Here is an 18192-nt window from a genome sequence, read left to right as displayed (position 1 = left end):
CTTGAAAAAAGAACAGAAGCACAGACCAAGAAGATATAGGGAATGTTTAACAAGGAGCTAGAAGATTTAAAGAGCAAACAGAGTTCAACAATACAATATCTACAATGAAAAACACACTAGAATGAATCAATAGCAGAATAAATGAGGCAGAAGAATGGATAAGTGAGCTGGAAGACAGAATGGTGAAAATCACTGCTGTGGAACAGAATAATGAAAAAAGAATAAAAGAAATGAGGACAGTTTAAGAGATCTCTGGGACAACATTAAATGCACGAACATTCGTATTATAGAGGTCCCATAAGGAGAGGAAAGGGCCTGAGAAAACATTTGAAAAGATAATAGCTGAAAACTTACCTAACATGGGAAAGGAAACAGTCACCCAAGTCCAGGAAGCACAGAGAGTGCCATACAGGATAAACCCAAGGAGGAACACACCAAGACACATATTAATCAAATTGACAAAAGTTAAAGACAAAGAGAAAATATTAAAAGCAACAAATAACATACAAGGGAATCTCTATAAGGTTATCAGTTGAGTTTTTAGCAGAAACTCTGCAGGCCAGAATGGACTAACACATATATCTAAAGTGATGAAGGGAAAAAACCCCACAAGTATATTCTTATACTCTACCCAGCAGAGCTTTTGTTCAGATTCAAAAGAGAAATCAAAAGCTTTACAGACCAGCAAAAGCTAAGAGAATTCAGCAACACCAAACCTACTTTACAACAAATGCTAAACGAATTTCTCTAGGCAGAAAAGAAAAGGCCACAACTAGAAACAAGAAAATTACAAATGGGAAACCTCACCAGTAAAGGCAAAAATACAGCAAAGGTAGGAAATATATACATACATAAACATGGTATCAAAACCAGCAACTGTGAGAAGAGGTGAGTACAAATATAGAATACTGGAAATGCATTTGAAATTAAGAGACCAGAAACTTAAAACAATCTTGTATATACATATGGATTGCTACATCAAAACTTCATGATAACCACAAACCAAAAATCTATAATAGATACACACACAAAAAAAGAAAAAGCAATACAAACACAACACTAAAGACAGTCATCAAATCACAAGATAATAAAATAGAAAGGGAAGAAAAAAGACTTGCAAAAACAAACCCAAAACAATTAACAAAATGGCAGTAAGTATGTATCAGTAATGACCTTAAACATAAATGGATTAAATGCTCCAACCAAAAGATACAGACTGGATGAATGGATGCAAAAACAAGAACCTTATGTATGCTGTCTACAAGAGACCCACTTCAGATCTAGGGACACATACAGACTGAAAGTGAGGGGATTGACAAAGGTATTTCATACAAATGGAAATCAAAAGAAAGCTGGAGTCACAAAATTCATATCAGACAAAATAGACTTTAAAATAAAGACTGTTACAAGAGACAAAGAAGGACATTACATAATAATCAAGGGAAAAGTACAAGAAGACAAAACAATTGTAAATATATATGCATCCAACATAGGAGCACCTCAACATAGAAGGCAAATGCTAACAGCCATGAAAGGAGAAATCAACAGTAAAACAATAACAGTGGAGAACGTTAACAGCCCACTTTCATCAATAGACAGACCATCCAGACAGAAAATCAATAAGGAAGCACAGGCCTTAAATGACACACTAAATCACATAGACTTAATTGATATTTATAGAGCGTTCCATCTGAAAGTAGCAGAATACACAATCTTTTCAAGTGAACATGGAACATACTCCAGCACAGATCACATCATGAGCCATAAAGCAAGCCTCTGTAAATTTGAGATTGAAATCGTATCAAACATCTTTTCCGACCACGACACTACGAGATCAGACAAAAAATACGAGAAAAAACTAAAAAAACACCAACACGTGGAGGCTAAACCATATGCTACTAAGTAACCAATGGATCACTGAAGAAGTCAAAGAGGAAATCAAAAAATACCTAGAGATGAATGAAAACGAAAACATGATGAGCCGAAACCTACGGTACACAGCAAAAGCAGTTCTAAGAAGGAAGTTTATAGCAATACAATCTTACCTCAGGAAAGAAGAAACATCCCAGGTAAGCAACCTAACCTTACACCTAAAGCAACTAGAGAAAGAACAACAAACAAAACTCAAAGTTAGCAGAATGAAAGAAATCATAAAGATTACAACAGAAATAAATTAAAGAGATGAAAAAAAAAATAAAAAAGATCAAGGAAGTTAAAACCTAGCTCTTTGAAAAGTCAAACAAAATTGATAACCTTTAGCCAGACTCATGAAGAAAAAGAGGGTGATGGCTCAAATCAATAAAATTAGAAAAAAAAAAAAAAAGAGAAGTTACAACTGACACCACAGAAATAAAAAGGAGCATAGGAGACTACTATAAGCAATTATATAACAATAAAATGGACAACTTAGAAGAAACGGAAAAATTCTTAGAAAGGTACAATCTCGCAAAACTGAACCAGGAAGAAATAGGAAATATGAACAGACCAATCACAAGCACTAAAATTGAAACTGTGATATAAAAGCTTCCAACAAACAAAAGCCCAGGACCAGATGGCTTCACAGGTGAATTCTATCAAACATTTAGTGAATAGTTAACAGGTATCCTTCTGAAACTATTTCAAAAATTGCAGAGGGGGGCTTCCCTGGTGGTGCAGTGGTTGAGAGTCCGCCTGCCGATGCAGGGGATGCGGGTTCATGCCCCGGTCTGGGAGGATCCCACATGCCGCGGAGCAGCTGGGCCCGTGAGCCATGGCTGCTGAGCCTGCGCGTCCGGAGCCTGTGCTCCGCAACGGGAGAGGCCACAGCAGTGAGAGGCCCGCGTACCGAAAAAAAAAAAAAAAAAAAAATTGCAGAGGAAGGAACGCTCCAAACTCATTCTATGAGGCCACCATCACCCTGACAGTAATACCAAAGATACCAAAAAAACAAGAAAATTAAAGGCCGATATCACTAATGAACATAGATGCAACAATCCTCAACAAAATACTAGCAAACTGAATCCAAAAACACATTAAAAGGATTATACACCTTGATAAAGTGGGATTTATCCCAGAGATGCAAGAACTTTTCGATATCTGCAAATCAGTGTGATACACCACATTAATAAACTGAAGATTAAAAACCATACAATCATCTCAATAGATGCAGAAAAAGCTTTTATCAAAATTCAACACCCACTTATGATAAACATGCTCCAGAAAGTGGGCATAGAGGGAACCTACCTCAACATAATAAAGGCCATGTATGACAAAACCCACAGCTAACATCATACTCAATGGTGAAAAACTGAAAGCATTTCCTTTAAGATCAGGAACAAGACAAGGATGTCCACTCTAGCCACTTCTATTCTGCATAGTTTTGGAAGGCCTAGCCATGGTAATCAGAGAAGAAAAAGAAATAAAAGGAATCCAAATTGGAATAGAAGTAAAATTGTCACTGTTTGAAGATGACATGATACTATACACAGAAGATCCTAAAGATGCTACCAGAAAACTACTAGAGCTCATCAATGAATTTGGTAAAGTTGCAGGATTCAAAGTTAATACACAAAAATCTGTTACATTAAACTAATAACAAAAGATCTGAAAGAGAAATTAAGGAAACAATCCCATTTGCCATCACATCAAAAAGAATAAATTACCTAGGAATAAACCTACCTAAGGAGGCAAAAGACCTGTACTCCGAAAACTATAAGATACTGATGAAAGAAATTGAAGATGATACAAATAGATGGAAAGATATACCATGTTCTTGGATTGGAAGAATCAGCACTGTCAAAATGACAACACTACCCAAGGTAATCTACAGATTCAATGTAATCCCTACCAAATTACAAATGGCATTTTTTGTCGATCTACAACAAAAAAATCTTAAAACTTGTACGGAAACAAAGGACCCCAAATACCAAAAGCAATTTTGAGAAAGAAAAACTGAGCTGGAGTAATCAGGCTCCCTGACATTAGCTACAGTAATGAAAACAGTATGGTAATGGCACAGAGAGTGACTTGCAGATCAATGGAACACGATAGAAAGCCCAGAAATAAAACCATGCACCTACAGTCAATTAATCTATGACAAAGGAGGCAAGAATATACAATGGAGAAAAAACAGTCTCCTCAATAAGTGGTGCTGGGAAAACTGCACAGCTATATATAAAAGAATGAAATTAGAGCATTTGCTAACACCATACAGGAAAATAAACTCAAAATGGATTAAAGACCTAAATGTAAGACCAGATACTATAAAACTCTTCGAGGGAAACATAAGCAGAACACTCTTTGACATAAATCACAGCAATATTTTTTGGATCCACCTTCTAGAGTAACGAAAACTAAAAACAAAAATAAACAAATGGAACCTAATTAAATTTAAAAGCCTTTGCATAGCAAAGGAAACCATAAACAAAATGACAAGACAACCAACAGAATGGAAAAAAATATTTGTAAAAGATGCGACCAACCAGAGATTAATCTCCAAAATACAGAGACAGCTCATGCAGCTCAATATCAAAATTAATAATAATAACCCCATAAAAAAATGGGCAGATCTAAATAGACATTTCTCCAAAGACAACATACAGATGACCAACACACACAAGTAAAGATGCTCAACATTGCTAATTATTAGAGAAATGCAAGTCAAAACTACAATGATGTATCACCTCACACTGGTCAGAATGGCCATCATCAAACAGTCTACAAACAATAAATGCTGGAGAGGGCGTAGAGAAAAGGGAACCCTCCTATGTTGTTGGTGGGAATATAAAGTGGTACAGACACTATGGAGAACAGTATGAAGGTTCCTTAAAAAACTAAAAATAGAGCTATCATATGATCCAGCAGCCCTACTCCTGGGCATATATCCGGAGAAAACCATACTTCAAAAAGATACATGCACCCCAATGTTCACTGCAGCACTATTTACAATAGCCAAGACATGGAAGCAACCTAAATATCCACTGGTAGATGAACGGATAAAGAACATGTGGTACATATATACAATGGAATATTACTCAGTCATAAAAAGTAATGAAATAATGCCATCTGCAACAACATGGATGAAGTACAGATTATCATACTAAGTGAAGTAAGTCAGACAAAGACAAGTATCATACAATATCACTTATATGTGGAATCTAAAAAAATGATACAAATGAACTTTACAAAACAGAAACAGGCTCACAGAAATAGGTAACAAACTTATGGTTACCAAAGGGGAAAGGTGGAGGGGAAGGGATAAATTAGGAGGTTGTGATTAACATATACACACTACTATATATAAAATAGATAATCAACAAGGACCTACTGTATAGCCCAGGGAACTCTAACCAATACTCTGTAATAACCTATATGGTAAAAGAATCTGAAAAAGAATAGATATATGTAAAAAAATTATTAGCTAAAACCAAGGGTATGATGCTACCTCATTTCAAACTATACTACTACAAAGCTATGGAAATCAAAAGAGTATAGTAACAGCACAAAAACAGACAGGTAGATAAATGGAACAGAACAGAGAGCCCAGAAATAAACCCACACTTATATGCTCAATTAATCTATAACAAAAGAGGCAAGAATATACAATGGGGAAAAGAAAGCCTCTTCAGTAAATGGTGTTGGGAAAACTGGACAGCTACATGCAAAAGAATTAAATCAAACCACTTTCTTACATCATATACAAAAATAAACTTAAAATGTATTAACGACTACCTGAAACCATGAAACTCTTAGAAGAAAACATAGGCAGTAGGCTTTTTGGCTTCAATCTTAGCAAAATTTTTTTGGATATGTCTCCTCAGGCAAAGGAAACAAAAGCAAAAATAAACAAATGGGACTACATCAAACTAAAAAGCTTCTGCAGAGTAAAGGAAACTATTAACAAAATGAAAAGGTAACCTACTAAATGGGAGAAGATATTTGCAAATGATATGTCTGATAAGAGGTTAATATACAAAATATACAAAGAACTCATACAATTCAATATATATAAATTTTAAAAAATCCTAATTAAGAAAATGGGCATAGGAGCTGAATAGAGACTTTTCTCAGAAGACATACAGATGGCCAACAGACACATGAAAAGATGCTCAACATCACTAATCATCAGGGAAATGCAAATCAAAACCACAATGATATATCACCTCACAACTGTCAGAATGGCTATTATCAAAAAGACAACAGAGCAACACCCAGCTCAACCCACGACCAGTCACTCCCAGCAGGAAGCTTGCAACAGCCTCTTAGATAGCCTCAGCCACGAGAGGGCAGACAGCAGAAGAAGAACTACAATCTTCCAGCCTGTGGAACGAAAACCACATTCACAGAAAGACAGACAAAATGAAAAGGCAGAGGACTATGTACCAGATGAAGGAACAAGATAAAACCCCAGAAAAACAACTAAATGAAGCGGAGATAGGCAACCTTCCAAAAAAAGAATTGAGAATAATGATAGTGAAGATGATCCAGGACCTCAGAAAAAGAATGGAGGCAAAGATTGAGAAGATGCAAGAAATGTTTAACAAAGACCTAGAAGAATTAAAGAACAAACAAACAGAGATGAACAACACAATGACTGAAATGAAAAATACACTAGAAGGAATCAATAGCAGAATAACTGAGGCAGAAGAACGGATAAGTGACGTGGAAGACAGAATGGTGGAATTCACTGCCACGGAACAGAATAAAGAAAAAGGAATGAAAAGAAATGAAGACAGCCTAAGAGACCTCTGGGACAACATTAAACACAACAACATTCGCATTATAGGGGTCCCAGAAGGAGAAGAGACCTAGAAAGGACCCGAGAAAATATCTGAAAAGATTATAGTTGAAAACTTCCCTAACATGGGAAAGGAAATAGCCACCCAAGTCCAGGAAGCACAGAGAGACCAAGGCAGGATAAACCCAAGGAGAAACATGCCGAGACACATAGTAATCAAATTGACAAAAATTAAAGATAAAGTAATTAAAAGCAACAATGAAAAAATGACAAATAACATACAAGGGAACTCCCATAAGGTTAACAGCTGATTTCTCAGCAGAAACTCTGCAGGCCAGAAGGGAGTGGCAGGACATATTTAAAGTGATGAAAGGGAAGAACCTACAACCAAGATTAGTCTACCCAGCAAGGATCTCATTCAGATTCAATGGAGAAATCAAAAGCTTTACAGACAAACAAAAGCTAAGAGAATTCAGCACCACCAAACCACCTCTACAACAAATGCTAAAGGAACTTCTCTAAGTGGGAAACACAAGAAAAGGACCTACAAAAACAAACAGAAAACCATTAAGAAAATGGTAATAGGAACATACATATCGATAATTACCTTAAATGTAAATGGATTAAATGCTCCAACCAAAAGACACAGGCTTGCTGAATGGATACGAAAACAAGATCCATATATATGCTGTCTACAAAAGACCCACTTTAGACCTAGGGACACATGCAGATGGAAAGTGAGGGGATGGAAAAAGATATTCCATGAAAATGGAAATCAAAAGAAAGCTGGAGTAGCAATACTCATATCAGATAAAATAGACTTTAAAATAAAGAATGTTACAAGAGACAAGGAAGGACATTACATAATGATCAAATGATCGATCCAAGAAGAACGTATTAACAATTATAAACATATATGCACCCAATATAGGAGCACCTCAATACATAAGGCAAATGCTAATAGCTACAAAAGAGGAAATCGACAGTAACACAATAATCGTGGGGGACTTTAACACCTCACTTATACCAATGGACAGATCATCCAGACAGAAAATTAATAAGGAAACACAAGCTTTAAATGACACAATAGACCAGATAGATTTAATTGATATTATAGGACATTCCATCCGAAAACAGCAGATTACATTTTCTTCTCAAGTGCACACGGAATATTCTCCAGGATAGATCATATGTTGGGTCACAAATCAAGCCTCAGTAAATTTAAGAAAATTGAAATCATATCCAGCATCTTTTCTGACCACAACACTATGAGATTAGAAATAAATCACAGGGAAAAAATGTAAGAAACACAAACACATGGAGGCTAAACAAACAAACAAGAAAGACAGCAAACAACAAGCGTTGGTGAAAATGTGGAGAAAAGGGAACCCTCATGCATTCTTGGTGGTAATGTAAATTGGTGCAGTCACTATGCCAAACAGTATGGAGGCTGTCAAAAAGTTAAAAACAGAACTACCATATATGATCCAGCAATTCCACTTCTGGATACTTATCCAAAGAAAACAAAAACACTAATTCAAAAAGATATATGCACCCCTAAGTTCACTGCAGCATTATTCACAATAGCTAAGATACAGATGCAACCTAAGTGCCCACTGATAGATAAATGGATAAAGATGTGTGTGTGTGTGTGTGTGTGTATACACATTCCATGTAATATTATTCAGCCATAAAAAAAGAATGAAACCTTGCCATTTGTGATAACATGGATAGACCTAGAGGGTATTATGCTAAGTGAAATAAGTCAGACAGAGGAAGACAAATATTGTATCATTTCACTCACATATGGAATCTAAAAAACAAATGAACAAACATAAAACAGAACAGAGTCATAGATACAGAGAACAAAAGTGGATGGTGGCAGGGGATGAGTGAAGTAGGTGAGGGAAATTAAGAGGTAGAAACTTCTAGTTACAAAATAAGTGAGTCACAGGGATGTACAACATGGGGAATATAGTCAATAATAATCAAATATCTTTGTATAATGACAAAGGTGGTCAAAAGGTACAAACTTCCAGTCATAAGATAAATAAGTACTGAAATGATTAATACAATTAACACTGCTGTATGTTATATTTGAAATTTGTAAGAATAAATTCTAAGAGTTCTCGTCATAAGGAATAAATATTTTTCTTTTTCTTATATTTTGTATCTATATGAGATGACGGATGTTCACTAAACTTATTGTGGTGATTATTTTATGATGTATGTAAGTCAAATAATTATGCTGTATACTTCAAACTTACACAGTGCTGTTATGTCAATTATATCTCAATAAAACTGGAAGAAGAAGAAATAAAAACAAAAATAGATAAAAAGAGAAGGAAAGAATTTTCAGCCTTGGATTTCTGCCTGTATTCTAGGTGTTAATTTACGTAATGCATCTTTGTAGAATCACATCAGAACCTGCAGTGGAAAATCCTAAATGGTCCACCAATGTTTCAGGAAGATGCGCAAAGGAACCAATGTTTGGTGTTAGGAGACTGGCCTCAGAAGAGTGGGAGTAGGAACACCCTGAAAGTGTGTGAATTTCTTCCCTTAAGGAGGTCTGCCCATATATTTTAAATGACCAGTGTCTTAGTGGTTCAACCAAATGGGCACAAAATAAAAAGCCCCAGGGAATGTTAAGGAGAAACTTTACATGGAAGGAATCATGAAGGTCCTCACGATTCCATGTAAAAAGATTTCATCAGAATTATTACTCCCTGCATGTTTCCCTACCACTGACCCATTCTTCTTCGTGGAATATGACTTCATGGAATAAGAAATGAGGATGTGGGGTTAGCTTTTTCAAGGATCACTTCTTAGATATCTCTCACTAGATTCTGACCTTATATTGGACATCTAAAGCTACACAACATTTACGGCAACAAATTCCAAAGAGCTTGTCAATAATACAGATAACATTTGGGTTTCCACACACTTATCTCAGATTCTTATTTCTCTGTTGACACTGAATACATAAGAAAAAAAAATGAGTGTTATCGATCTCCTAATTTATCTCCATCACTAAATTTCACAGTAACTTACGTCTCCTCTTCAGCTTTCATTTGGAAGGCATCTTCTAACCAATCTAATAATTTGTGTGTAAACTCACTCACGTCTTGCTGTAGGGGGAAAAAAAAAGTCTTGTTGATATTCAAGCCTACCAATGAAAACACTAAATACTGCAACATAAAACTTACAGCCAGTCTTTTCAAACGTATAATTAACTGACTCCTCACAATGGTATCATATGAAATGTTTCACATCAAATGCAAGAAACATTTATAACTTAACCAGAGCATAAAATCAGTATTTGAGAAAAACAAGCATTCTATTCATAATCATGTAACTGGGTTTCACCTTAGGAGGGAAAAATATGTGTATGTGTGTGTGTGTGTGTGTGTGTGTATAAATTCAAATTTATCAATGAGATTTTTAAAAAGTTATTACCCCCCCAAAAAGAGCTCTCTAATGAATCTTTATAAAATGAAGGACCCACATTACCAAAGAGTTCTTCATTATATAAAGATGTATTACCGGTTTCTGTCTTAGAAGGAATATGTGTTTTTAAACAATTCATTTTTTCAATTCAACTGTTAACGCACAACTTTTTAAGCCATATCCGATTTTACTAAGATATGTGTTAATTTGGATAGGTTGAGCCTAATTAATCACTGACTCCCCGACTATCAAGTCTACCACCTCATGAACTTCGAACTGATTCTCCAATCAGAACCAGAACAGTCTTCACCTTTTGCCATCCCTTCGGTCCTAGATCACCTGACATAGATAAACAGGAATAAGCAGTGGCAGCTGTACTTGTCCATTACCATAAAATTCTTTCAACACTCCGACCTGGAGCATAGCAAACAGGTTTGTATAGAACCTGCATGGGGAGTGGAGTGGGCTGGAGTGGGCTGGGGTGGGCTGGGGTGGGCTGGGGGGATAAAGCAACTCTACTATGACTTCCCAAAAACAGATAAATAAGCGTAAGCAATTCGCCTTTATCAAAATAGTCCCAAATATAAAACAAACTTACTATTATACATTGTCACAGCTAGATGTTCTTTGAAAAGCATCTGGGCCAACCTATTTACCTTTAAAATGTTGAAACTACGGTCTAGGAAGCTTAAATAAATTGCTCCAAGGCCATATAAAGACAACTAAACTTAACACAAAATGCCAGTTATAAACATCCATACCACCCGTAGTGGGTTAAATTGAGGCCTGTCAAAATATATGTCCACTTGGATCTTCAGAATCTGTTTTTGGAATAAGAGTCTTTGCAGATGTAAGGAAGGTACGGATCTCAAGATGAGATCATCCTGGTTTAAGGTAGGCCCTAAATCCAATGATGAGTACTCTTAAAATTAAGAGGAAAAAAAAGAGCAGGCACACAGACATACAGGGGAAAAGGTCGTGTAAAGATGAAGACAAGAAATTGGCACCACAAGCCAAGGAACATCAGGAGTCACCAGATGGTGGAGGCAAGGAAGCATTCTCCTTTAGAGCCACCGGAGGGAGCACAGCCCTGCCAACACCTTTATTTTGAACTTTTGGCTTCTAGAACTATAAGAGAATCATTTTCTATTGTCTTGAAGTCACTCGGTTTGTGGTAATCTGTTACAGCTGTCCTAGCAAACTAATATAAGACTTTAAAATGACTTTCTATACTTTTCTATAACATTACTTACCCTTCAACGTTATATCTGACAAGAAACAAAAAGGTTTCCTACTTATAATATTCTTTAGAAGAAAATGTTGGGGGGAGAAAAACTGAAAACAACAACAAATATAAGCAAATTCTGATGTGACCACCTTTTTTGTTCATTTATCTTTGCCATAAAAAATGAATTAAAACAAAAAAAGCACAGTGAAGGCAGTGGCAAAATCAGACATCTTTCAGCTCTCCACACATCCATGTAACATATATATCCAAGTACTACAACACCTACACTGCAAACGTAGCAGATTTTTAAAATCTCCTCTCAAGTATCGTCTTTATTTTTTGCCCATTATGTCACTGTCATCTTTTCCAACACTGTTGCTATTATTCTCTGCTACTTTCTTTTCTTCTCTTCTACTTTCCTTCTTTAATTTCTCTGACTTCTCACATTATATGTGAAAATGTTGGTTTGTTTATAGACATTTTCTATTTTTATAGGAAAATTCCCAATATTCTTTCTAAAAAAATGATAAAAAGCAACCAAACAGCACTACATAAAGATTGGGAAATAAAAGCACAATAAGAGAAAAATAAAAGAAAAATAAAATGACAAAGTTAATGTCATTCATAAACCTTTTCTGAGTAATTACGGGAAACTACTTTCTGCCAGCAAAAAGAGGAATATCAAAAGCGTGTATACTGTACTGACACTGGGTTATCACACCTTGGTGAAGATTTTTAATCAAAAATTTGTGAACATTCTTAATTTTACCCACTGCTTTCATTTAGTAATTTTAATATAAATTACAGCTTCATTTATCATATACTTTCAAGATTATCACTATTTCTTAATTTAAAAGTAAATCTTCCAAATAAACAATGTTTTAAATGGCTCCAGCTTATTTGTATAAAGATAAATGACAACATCTTTGTCATTTGTCTTTGAAAAAAACTGCTTAAGAAAAGATCAGATTAAATTAAAAAGTTAATAACTAAGTAAGCACAACAAAGCTACCTGCTGGGAGTCATTTGATTTGAAAGCATCCTTAAGAATTTCAACTGCTCTTGATGGGTCAACATATTTCCTTTTAGTACCAACAAGAAGTGCAAATAGATACCGAAGCTCACGCATAAAAGGCAAATTCCGATGCTCCTATTGAAAAAAAAGAAAAAATCCTTAAGTGAAGATTAAAATCTTTACTGGTAAAGAAATACTCATTTTAAAATTAACCAAAAATTTAACTAATATAGATTAGGGATGAATCTAGCACTCCTATTATCATAAAAAAAGAAGAGTGATCCTTGTCATCTAGGAGACTGAAAGAAGAAGTCAAACACGGAAAGAACAGAGGACCTAGACTAAGCTCACAATTTTAGAATAAATGCCACATATTCACAGTAAATCATGTCATTACCCAGCCAAGAATATCCTCATTTAACTCTGTTTATTATAATCCTTTCCATTCAGCAAAGCCCAGCTGCTGCTGAGGACAGCAATAACAAGAGCCAACATTCAATGAGTGCTAACCACGTGCCAGGCACTACTTAAGTACCTTACGCTCAATAAACCCATTTAAGCAAAAATCCCCCTCCTCCATGAAGCCTTCCCAGGCCCCTCCAAGTCAATGATCTCTTCAAACTCCACATCTACTGAAATTAATGTTTTTCATTCAGCAATGAATCACTACTGCCACTGTTATGTGAAAATCCTAATTATCAGACACATTAGTCTAATAAGTAATTAGACTAGATCCTAATATTAGACTAATGTATCATCATTCTAGTGTTCCTTTGAAAACTCACTATTGTTTTTCTTCTTCTTCCATAAGGAACAAAAACAACCCAATATTATCAATCACAAACAATTTATTTTAAAATAAGAAGAAAACTTTTTATAAGAATGTAATTCACATGTCTTAGTGAAACACATTATAGTAACAAATGAGACAGGAAGTTCTTACTATGGTTAGCTCCTGAAATAACAATTTTAACAGATAAAGCTTACATATACTATTTAAATATTAGAAAAATTTTCCAAGTTTGCAGTTTTGTAGCAGTGTGTGTCTGTGTGTGTACAGTTGTTACCCAGAATAATATAATCAATTAATACAGAAACAGTTGCTCCCACAATACATTAAAAAGCAGTCCTAAGAAATAGGTGTAAAGGAATAAAATTGATTCCAAATATTTATTTGATCTAAAAACTACATACCCATTACAGCAATCAGAAAGTACATAAAGTCTAACATAAAAATGCTGTTATAGAAAACATGGATTTTATTTAAGCATAATAAATTCCATCATTGATGATAAAGATAAAATGCAAGTTTTAAATGAGATAAAAAATTAATCCATGATTTTTCTGTGGTACTTACTATTCCCCAACAAGTGCCCTATATAAATAGGTTTCAAGAGTGTAAATGTTAAAAATTTTAATCCATAAAATAATTTTCGGAAATCTCCTTAATTTCTTGTGATCAATTTCTTCATTTATCACTGTACCTAAGGCAAGGCAGTTTTTTGAGACATTCCTTGCCAAGTGACAAGAATGAAAAAATGACTTTTGAAAATCAAGTGAAATTCTGCTGAGATGCATATGTGAAAAGTTAAATACTTTAATAAAACAGCTTTTGCTCTCAGCCAATTCCTGTGGCTAGAAAATCTTGAATTTCAAAAGGCAAAATGAGTGGTTGCTGTTAAGACTAGCCACTGCATAAATTATGAAAATACCACATCTAGAAATTATTCAAACACAATTCTTTATCTTTTTTAAACAGATTTATCAAGATATAACTGATGTACAATATACTGTACATTAGAAAGTGTACAATTTTACAAGCTTCACGTATGTATACATCCACGAATGTATCACCACAATCAATAACATACCTGTCCATCACCCCCAAAACTTTCTTCATCCCTCACTCCCCTCCCTAATCATTCCCAGGTGACCATGGTTACTTTACACTTTCTAGAAATTTATATAAATCAAATCATACTCTATGTGCTCATTTTAGTCAATGGTTTCCTGCAATCGGCATAATTATTTTGAACTTCATCCATATGTTTATGTACATTAATAATTAATTCCACTTTATTGCTGAGTGGGATTTCATTGTGTGGACAGACCACAACTTTATTGCTGAGTGGGATTTCATTGTGTGGACAGACCATTAACCTGTTCCAGCTGCAGTGGATATTATTGGATGTGGCTTTGTGTGGACATACGGTTTCATTCCTCTTGAGTAAAGAACTGAAGGGAAATGGCAAGGCTGTATGGTAGATGTTTTTAAGAAACAAACAAACTGTTTTCCAAAGGCATTTAACTACTTTATATTCTCACTGGCAGTGTAATGAGTTCTAGGTCCACATTCTAAAACACTTGGATATGGGCTATATTTTTTAACTTTAGTTCTTCTAGTGGCACCCCTCATTTTAACTTGCATTTGGCCTAAGGACTAGTAACACTGAGCATCATTTCATGTAGCTATTTACAATCTGTGTATCTTCTTTGGTGTTGTAATCTGTTGAGATATTTTTCCCAATATAGTAATAGGTTACTTGTCTTACTATTGAGATGTAAAAGTTCTGTATATATTTTAGGCACAATTCCTTTGTGTGATATATGTTTTGCTAATATTTTCTCCCAATCTGTGGCTTGCCTTTTCATTTTGTATGAATTTTTCAAAGACAAGATTTTCATTTTGATGAAAATGAAACATCAATTTTTTTCTTGTATGATTTGTGCCTGTTTATTGTCCTTCTTAAGAAATCTTCTCTTAATCCAGAACCCTAAAATTTTCTGTTTTCCTCAAGAATTTTTATAGTTTTAGTTCTTTGTTTTAGGTCTATAGTTCATTGTGATTTTTTTTTCATAAATAGTGTCCTGTAAAGGTTGAAAAGTATTTTTCTGTCTAAGACATCATTGGTTTAAAAGATTTTCCTTTGACCATTGAATTGTTTTGGCAACTGTGATTAAAACCAATTACCCCTATATGTGTTGTTCTATTTCTGGACACTCTATTCTGTTCTACTGATCTATATGACTATCTTTTCACCAATAACACAGTGTCTTGATCATTGTAGCCAAATAATTAATTCCTCCAACACTGCCTTTCTCTTTAAAACTGCTATGGCTATTCCACATCCTTTGATTTTGCATATAAATTTTTACAATCAATTTGTCAATTCCTATGAAAATGCCTGCTGGGATTATAACTGGATTGCACTGATTCTATAGATTAAACTGGGGACAATTGATATCTTAAAAAAATTGAATCCCCTGATCCATGAACACAGTGTATCTCTTTATTTCTTTAATTTCTCTCACCAATGTTTTGTAGTTTTCCATATCTTTTGTCTACTTTATCTCTAATATTCCATATTTTATGCTGTCTTACATAAGTATTTTTTAATTTAAATTCCCAATTGTGTGTTGCTAGTATTAAGAAATACAGTTGATTTTTGTATGTTTGCCTTGTATCATGTAATGTTGCTGAATGAACTCACTTCTTGATTCTAGCATCTTTTTTTTTTTTAGTAGAGTACTTAGGATTTTCTAAATAGACAATCAGTCATATAAATGAAAAGACAGCTTTGTTTCTTCCTTTCCAATCTGCACACTTATTTCTTTTTCTTACCTTACAGCACTGGTTAAGAACTCCAGTCTAATGTCTAATAGAAAAGTGGTGAGGGACATCTTGTTTGTTCCTGATCTTTGAGGAAAAGGATTCAGTCTTACACCATAAAGTATTATAATTAGTTGTAACTTTCTCATAAATGAGTTTTATCAGGATAAAAAAGTCTTTTTACTACTCCTAGTTTCTGAGAGATTTTGTCATAAATATGTTAGCTTTTTTCAAATCCTTTTTCTTCATCTACTGAGATAGTCATATGGCTCTTCTTGTCTAATATGTTAATATGATGAATTATACTGATTTTTGAACACTAAACCAATCTTTCAGTCCTGGATAAACCCCACCTGCCAATGAGGTATTATTATCCTTTATATGTACTACAGCATTCAACTTGCCAAAAATCTGACAATTTTTGGTTCTATTATTCATGAGGAATATTGGTCTGTAGTTTTCTTTTCTTGAAATATATTTTTCTACTTTTGGTTTCAGCGTAATGCTGGTCTCATAGAGTAAATCTGGAAGTTTTACCTCTTCTTCAATTTTCTGGGAAAACATGTAGAGAATTGCTATTATTTCTTCCTTATATGTTTGGTATAACTCACCAATAAACGTTGCTGCTATTGATTTTTTTTTTTTTTTTTGGTGGGTAGGTTCTTAACTAAAAATTCAATTTCTTTAATATAATATAGAGATACTCAGGTTATCTATCTTTTCATCAGTTTCAATAGCTGTTAGCTTTTAAAATATTTGCCTGTTGTTTATAATATTCCACTATTCTCTTTTATTGTCTACAGAATATGCAGTGATGTGCCCCTCTTTTATTCTTTATTTTGGTAATTTGTTTCTTCCCTCTTTTTTCTTACTCAAGTCTACTTAGAAGGTTATCAATTTTACCAACTTTCTTAAGCAGCAGCTTGTGGTTCCATTAATTTTTCTCTACTGTTTTCCTGATGTCTAATTCATTGATTTATGTACTTGTCTTTATTATTTCCTTTCTTCTGCTTTCAAATTAACGAGCTTTTCCTCCCTAATTTCTTTTTTTTTTTCTGGCAATACGCGGGCCTCTCACTGTTGTGGCCTCTCCCGTTGCGGAGCACAGGCTCCGGACGCGCAGGTTCAGTGGCCATGGCTCACGGGCCCAGCCGCTCCGCGGCATGTGGGATCTTCCCGGACCCGGGCACGAACCCGTGTCCCCTGCATCGGCAGGCGGTCCTCCCTAATTTCTTGATGCAATCTGATGCCATTAATTTGAAACAATTCTTATTTTCTAATAAGGCATTTAGTTCATGTATTTTCCACTAACCACTGTTTTAGCTAAATCCCTCTAATTTTGATACATCATGTTTTAATTTTTATTCAGTTCAGAATACCCTGAAATTTCTTCTTTGATTTGTTCTTTGTTCCTGGGATTATTTAGTGGTGTAAATAATTTCCAAGTACTAGGAGGATTATCTTGATATTTTTCTAATTGCAAGTAATAATTCTAAATAATCATGTGAATTATAAATACACTTCAACCAAGACATCAGAACAACGAACTAACCAAATTGTGACAGAGGGAGGAAACAGTCCAAAAAGTTTCATGTAAACACTGTAATGACTGAAAGGTGTTTGCTTAATTTCTCTGGAAGTATGAGTAGTTGGTCAGGTGATCTTGCTTCCCTTTTGAAAATGGCTTATCAGTCTGACACTTTATGGCCAAAGATTACGGCCTGAAAAGCTGGTTATAAATCAAATTATATTCCCACTAGCTAGCATTATAAATGTTTCCCATGTTTTCAGGAAAAGTAGTTTACAAAATTAGACACTAAAAGGAAAACATAATTTAATAACATATTATTACTATTAACAATAGGTCACACAAAGTTCAACACTTTACTGAAACCTAAAACTTTAACTTCATTGTCTTTGCAACCAGTCCCATTTAGGGCTACAGTTTCTTTATGACAAGATCACTGAAGTCTTACACTCAAGGATATCATCTCCATAATTAATTTTTTTCATTAAGTATGAATTTCTGCGTGCAAAGCAGTCCTATCTTTTGAAAAGCTAATATGAACAGTATAATAACTAGCAATAGCTGACACCTAGTACTTACTATGTACCAGGTATTTCTAAGTCCTTTATGTGTTTTATCTCATTTAATTCTCGTAGAAACTCTATAAAAT

The 18192-nt window shown here is 34.5% G+C and overlaps 1 protein-coding gene across 2 annotated transcripts in view; it reads right to left on the bottom strand.

Annotated features, from left to right (window-relative positions):
* The window catches only part of USP25 (ubiquitin specific peptidase 25), a 139476-nt gene that overhangs the window by 68048 nt on the left and 53236 nt on the right, over positions 1–18192 (bottom strand). For both annotated transcript variants that reach the window (XM_082625213.1, XM_082625214.1), the window contains exons 7-8: positions 12403–12540; positions 9767–9843 (exon numbers count right to left, since the gene is read on the bottom strand). In XM_082625213.1, the coding sequence (XP_082481339.1) occupies positions 9767–9843; positions 12403–12540 (215 nt within the window). The remainder of the gene's footprint in view (positions 1–9766; positions 9844–12402; positions 12541–18192) is intronic.

The sequence above is a fragment of the Mesoplodon mirus genome (assembly GCF_964341445.2).
Source record: "Mesoplodon mirus genome assembly, chromosome: 6".
In the NCBI taxonomy this organism is placed as follows: domain Eukaryota; kingdom Metazoa; phylum Chordata; class Mammalia; order Artiodactyla; family Ziphiidae; genus Mesoplodon; species Mesoplodon mirus.
The sequence above is the reverse complement of the archived record's forward strand: the minus strand, read 5'-3'. Positions and strand labels throughout refer to the sequence as shown.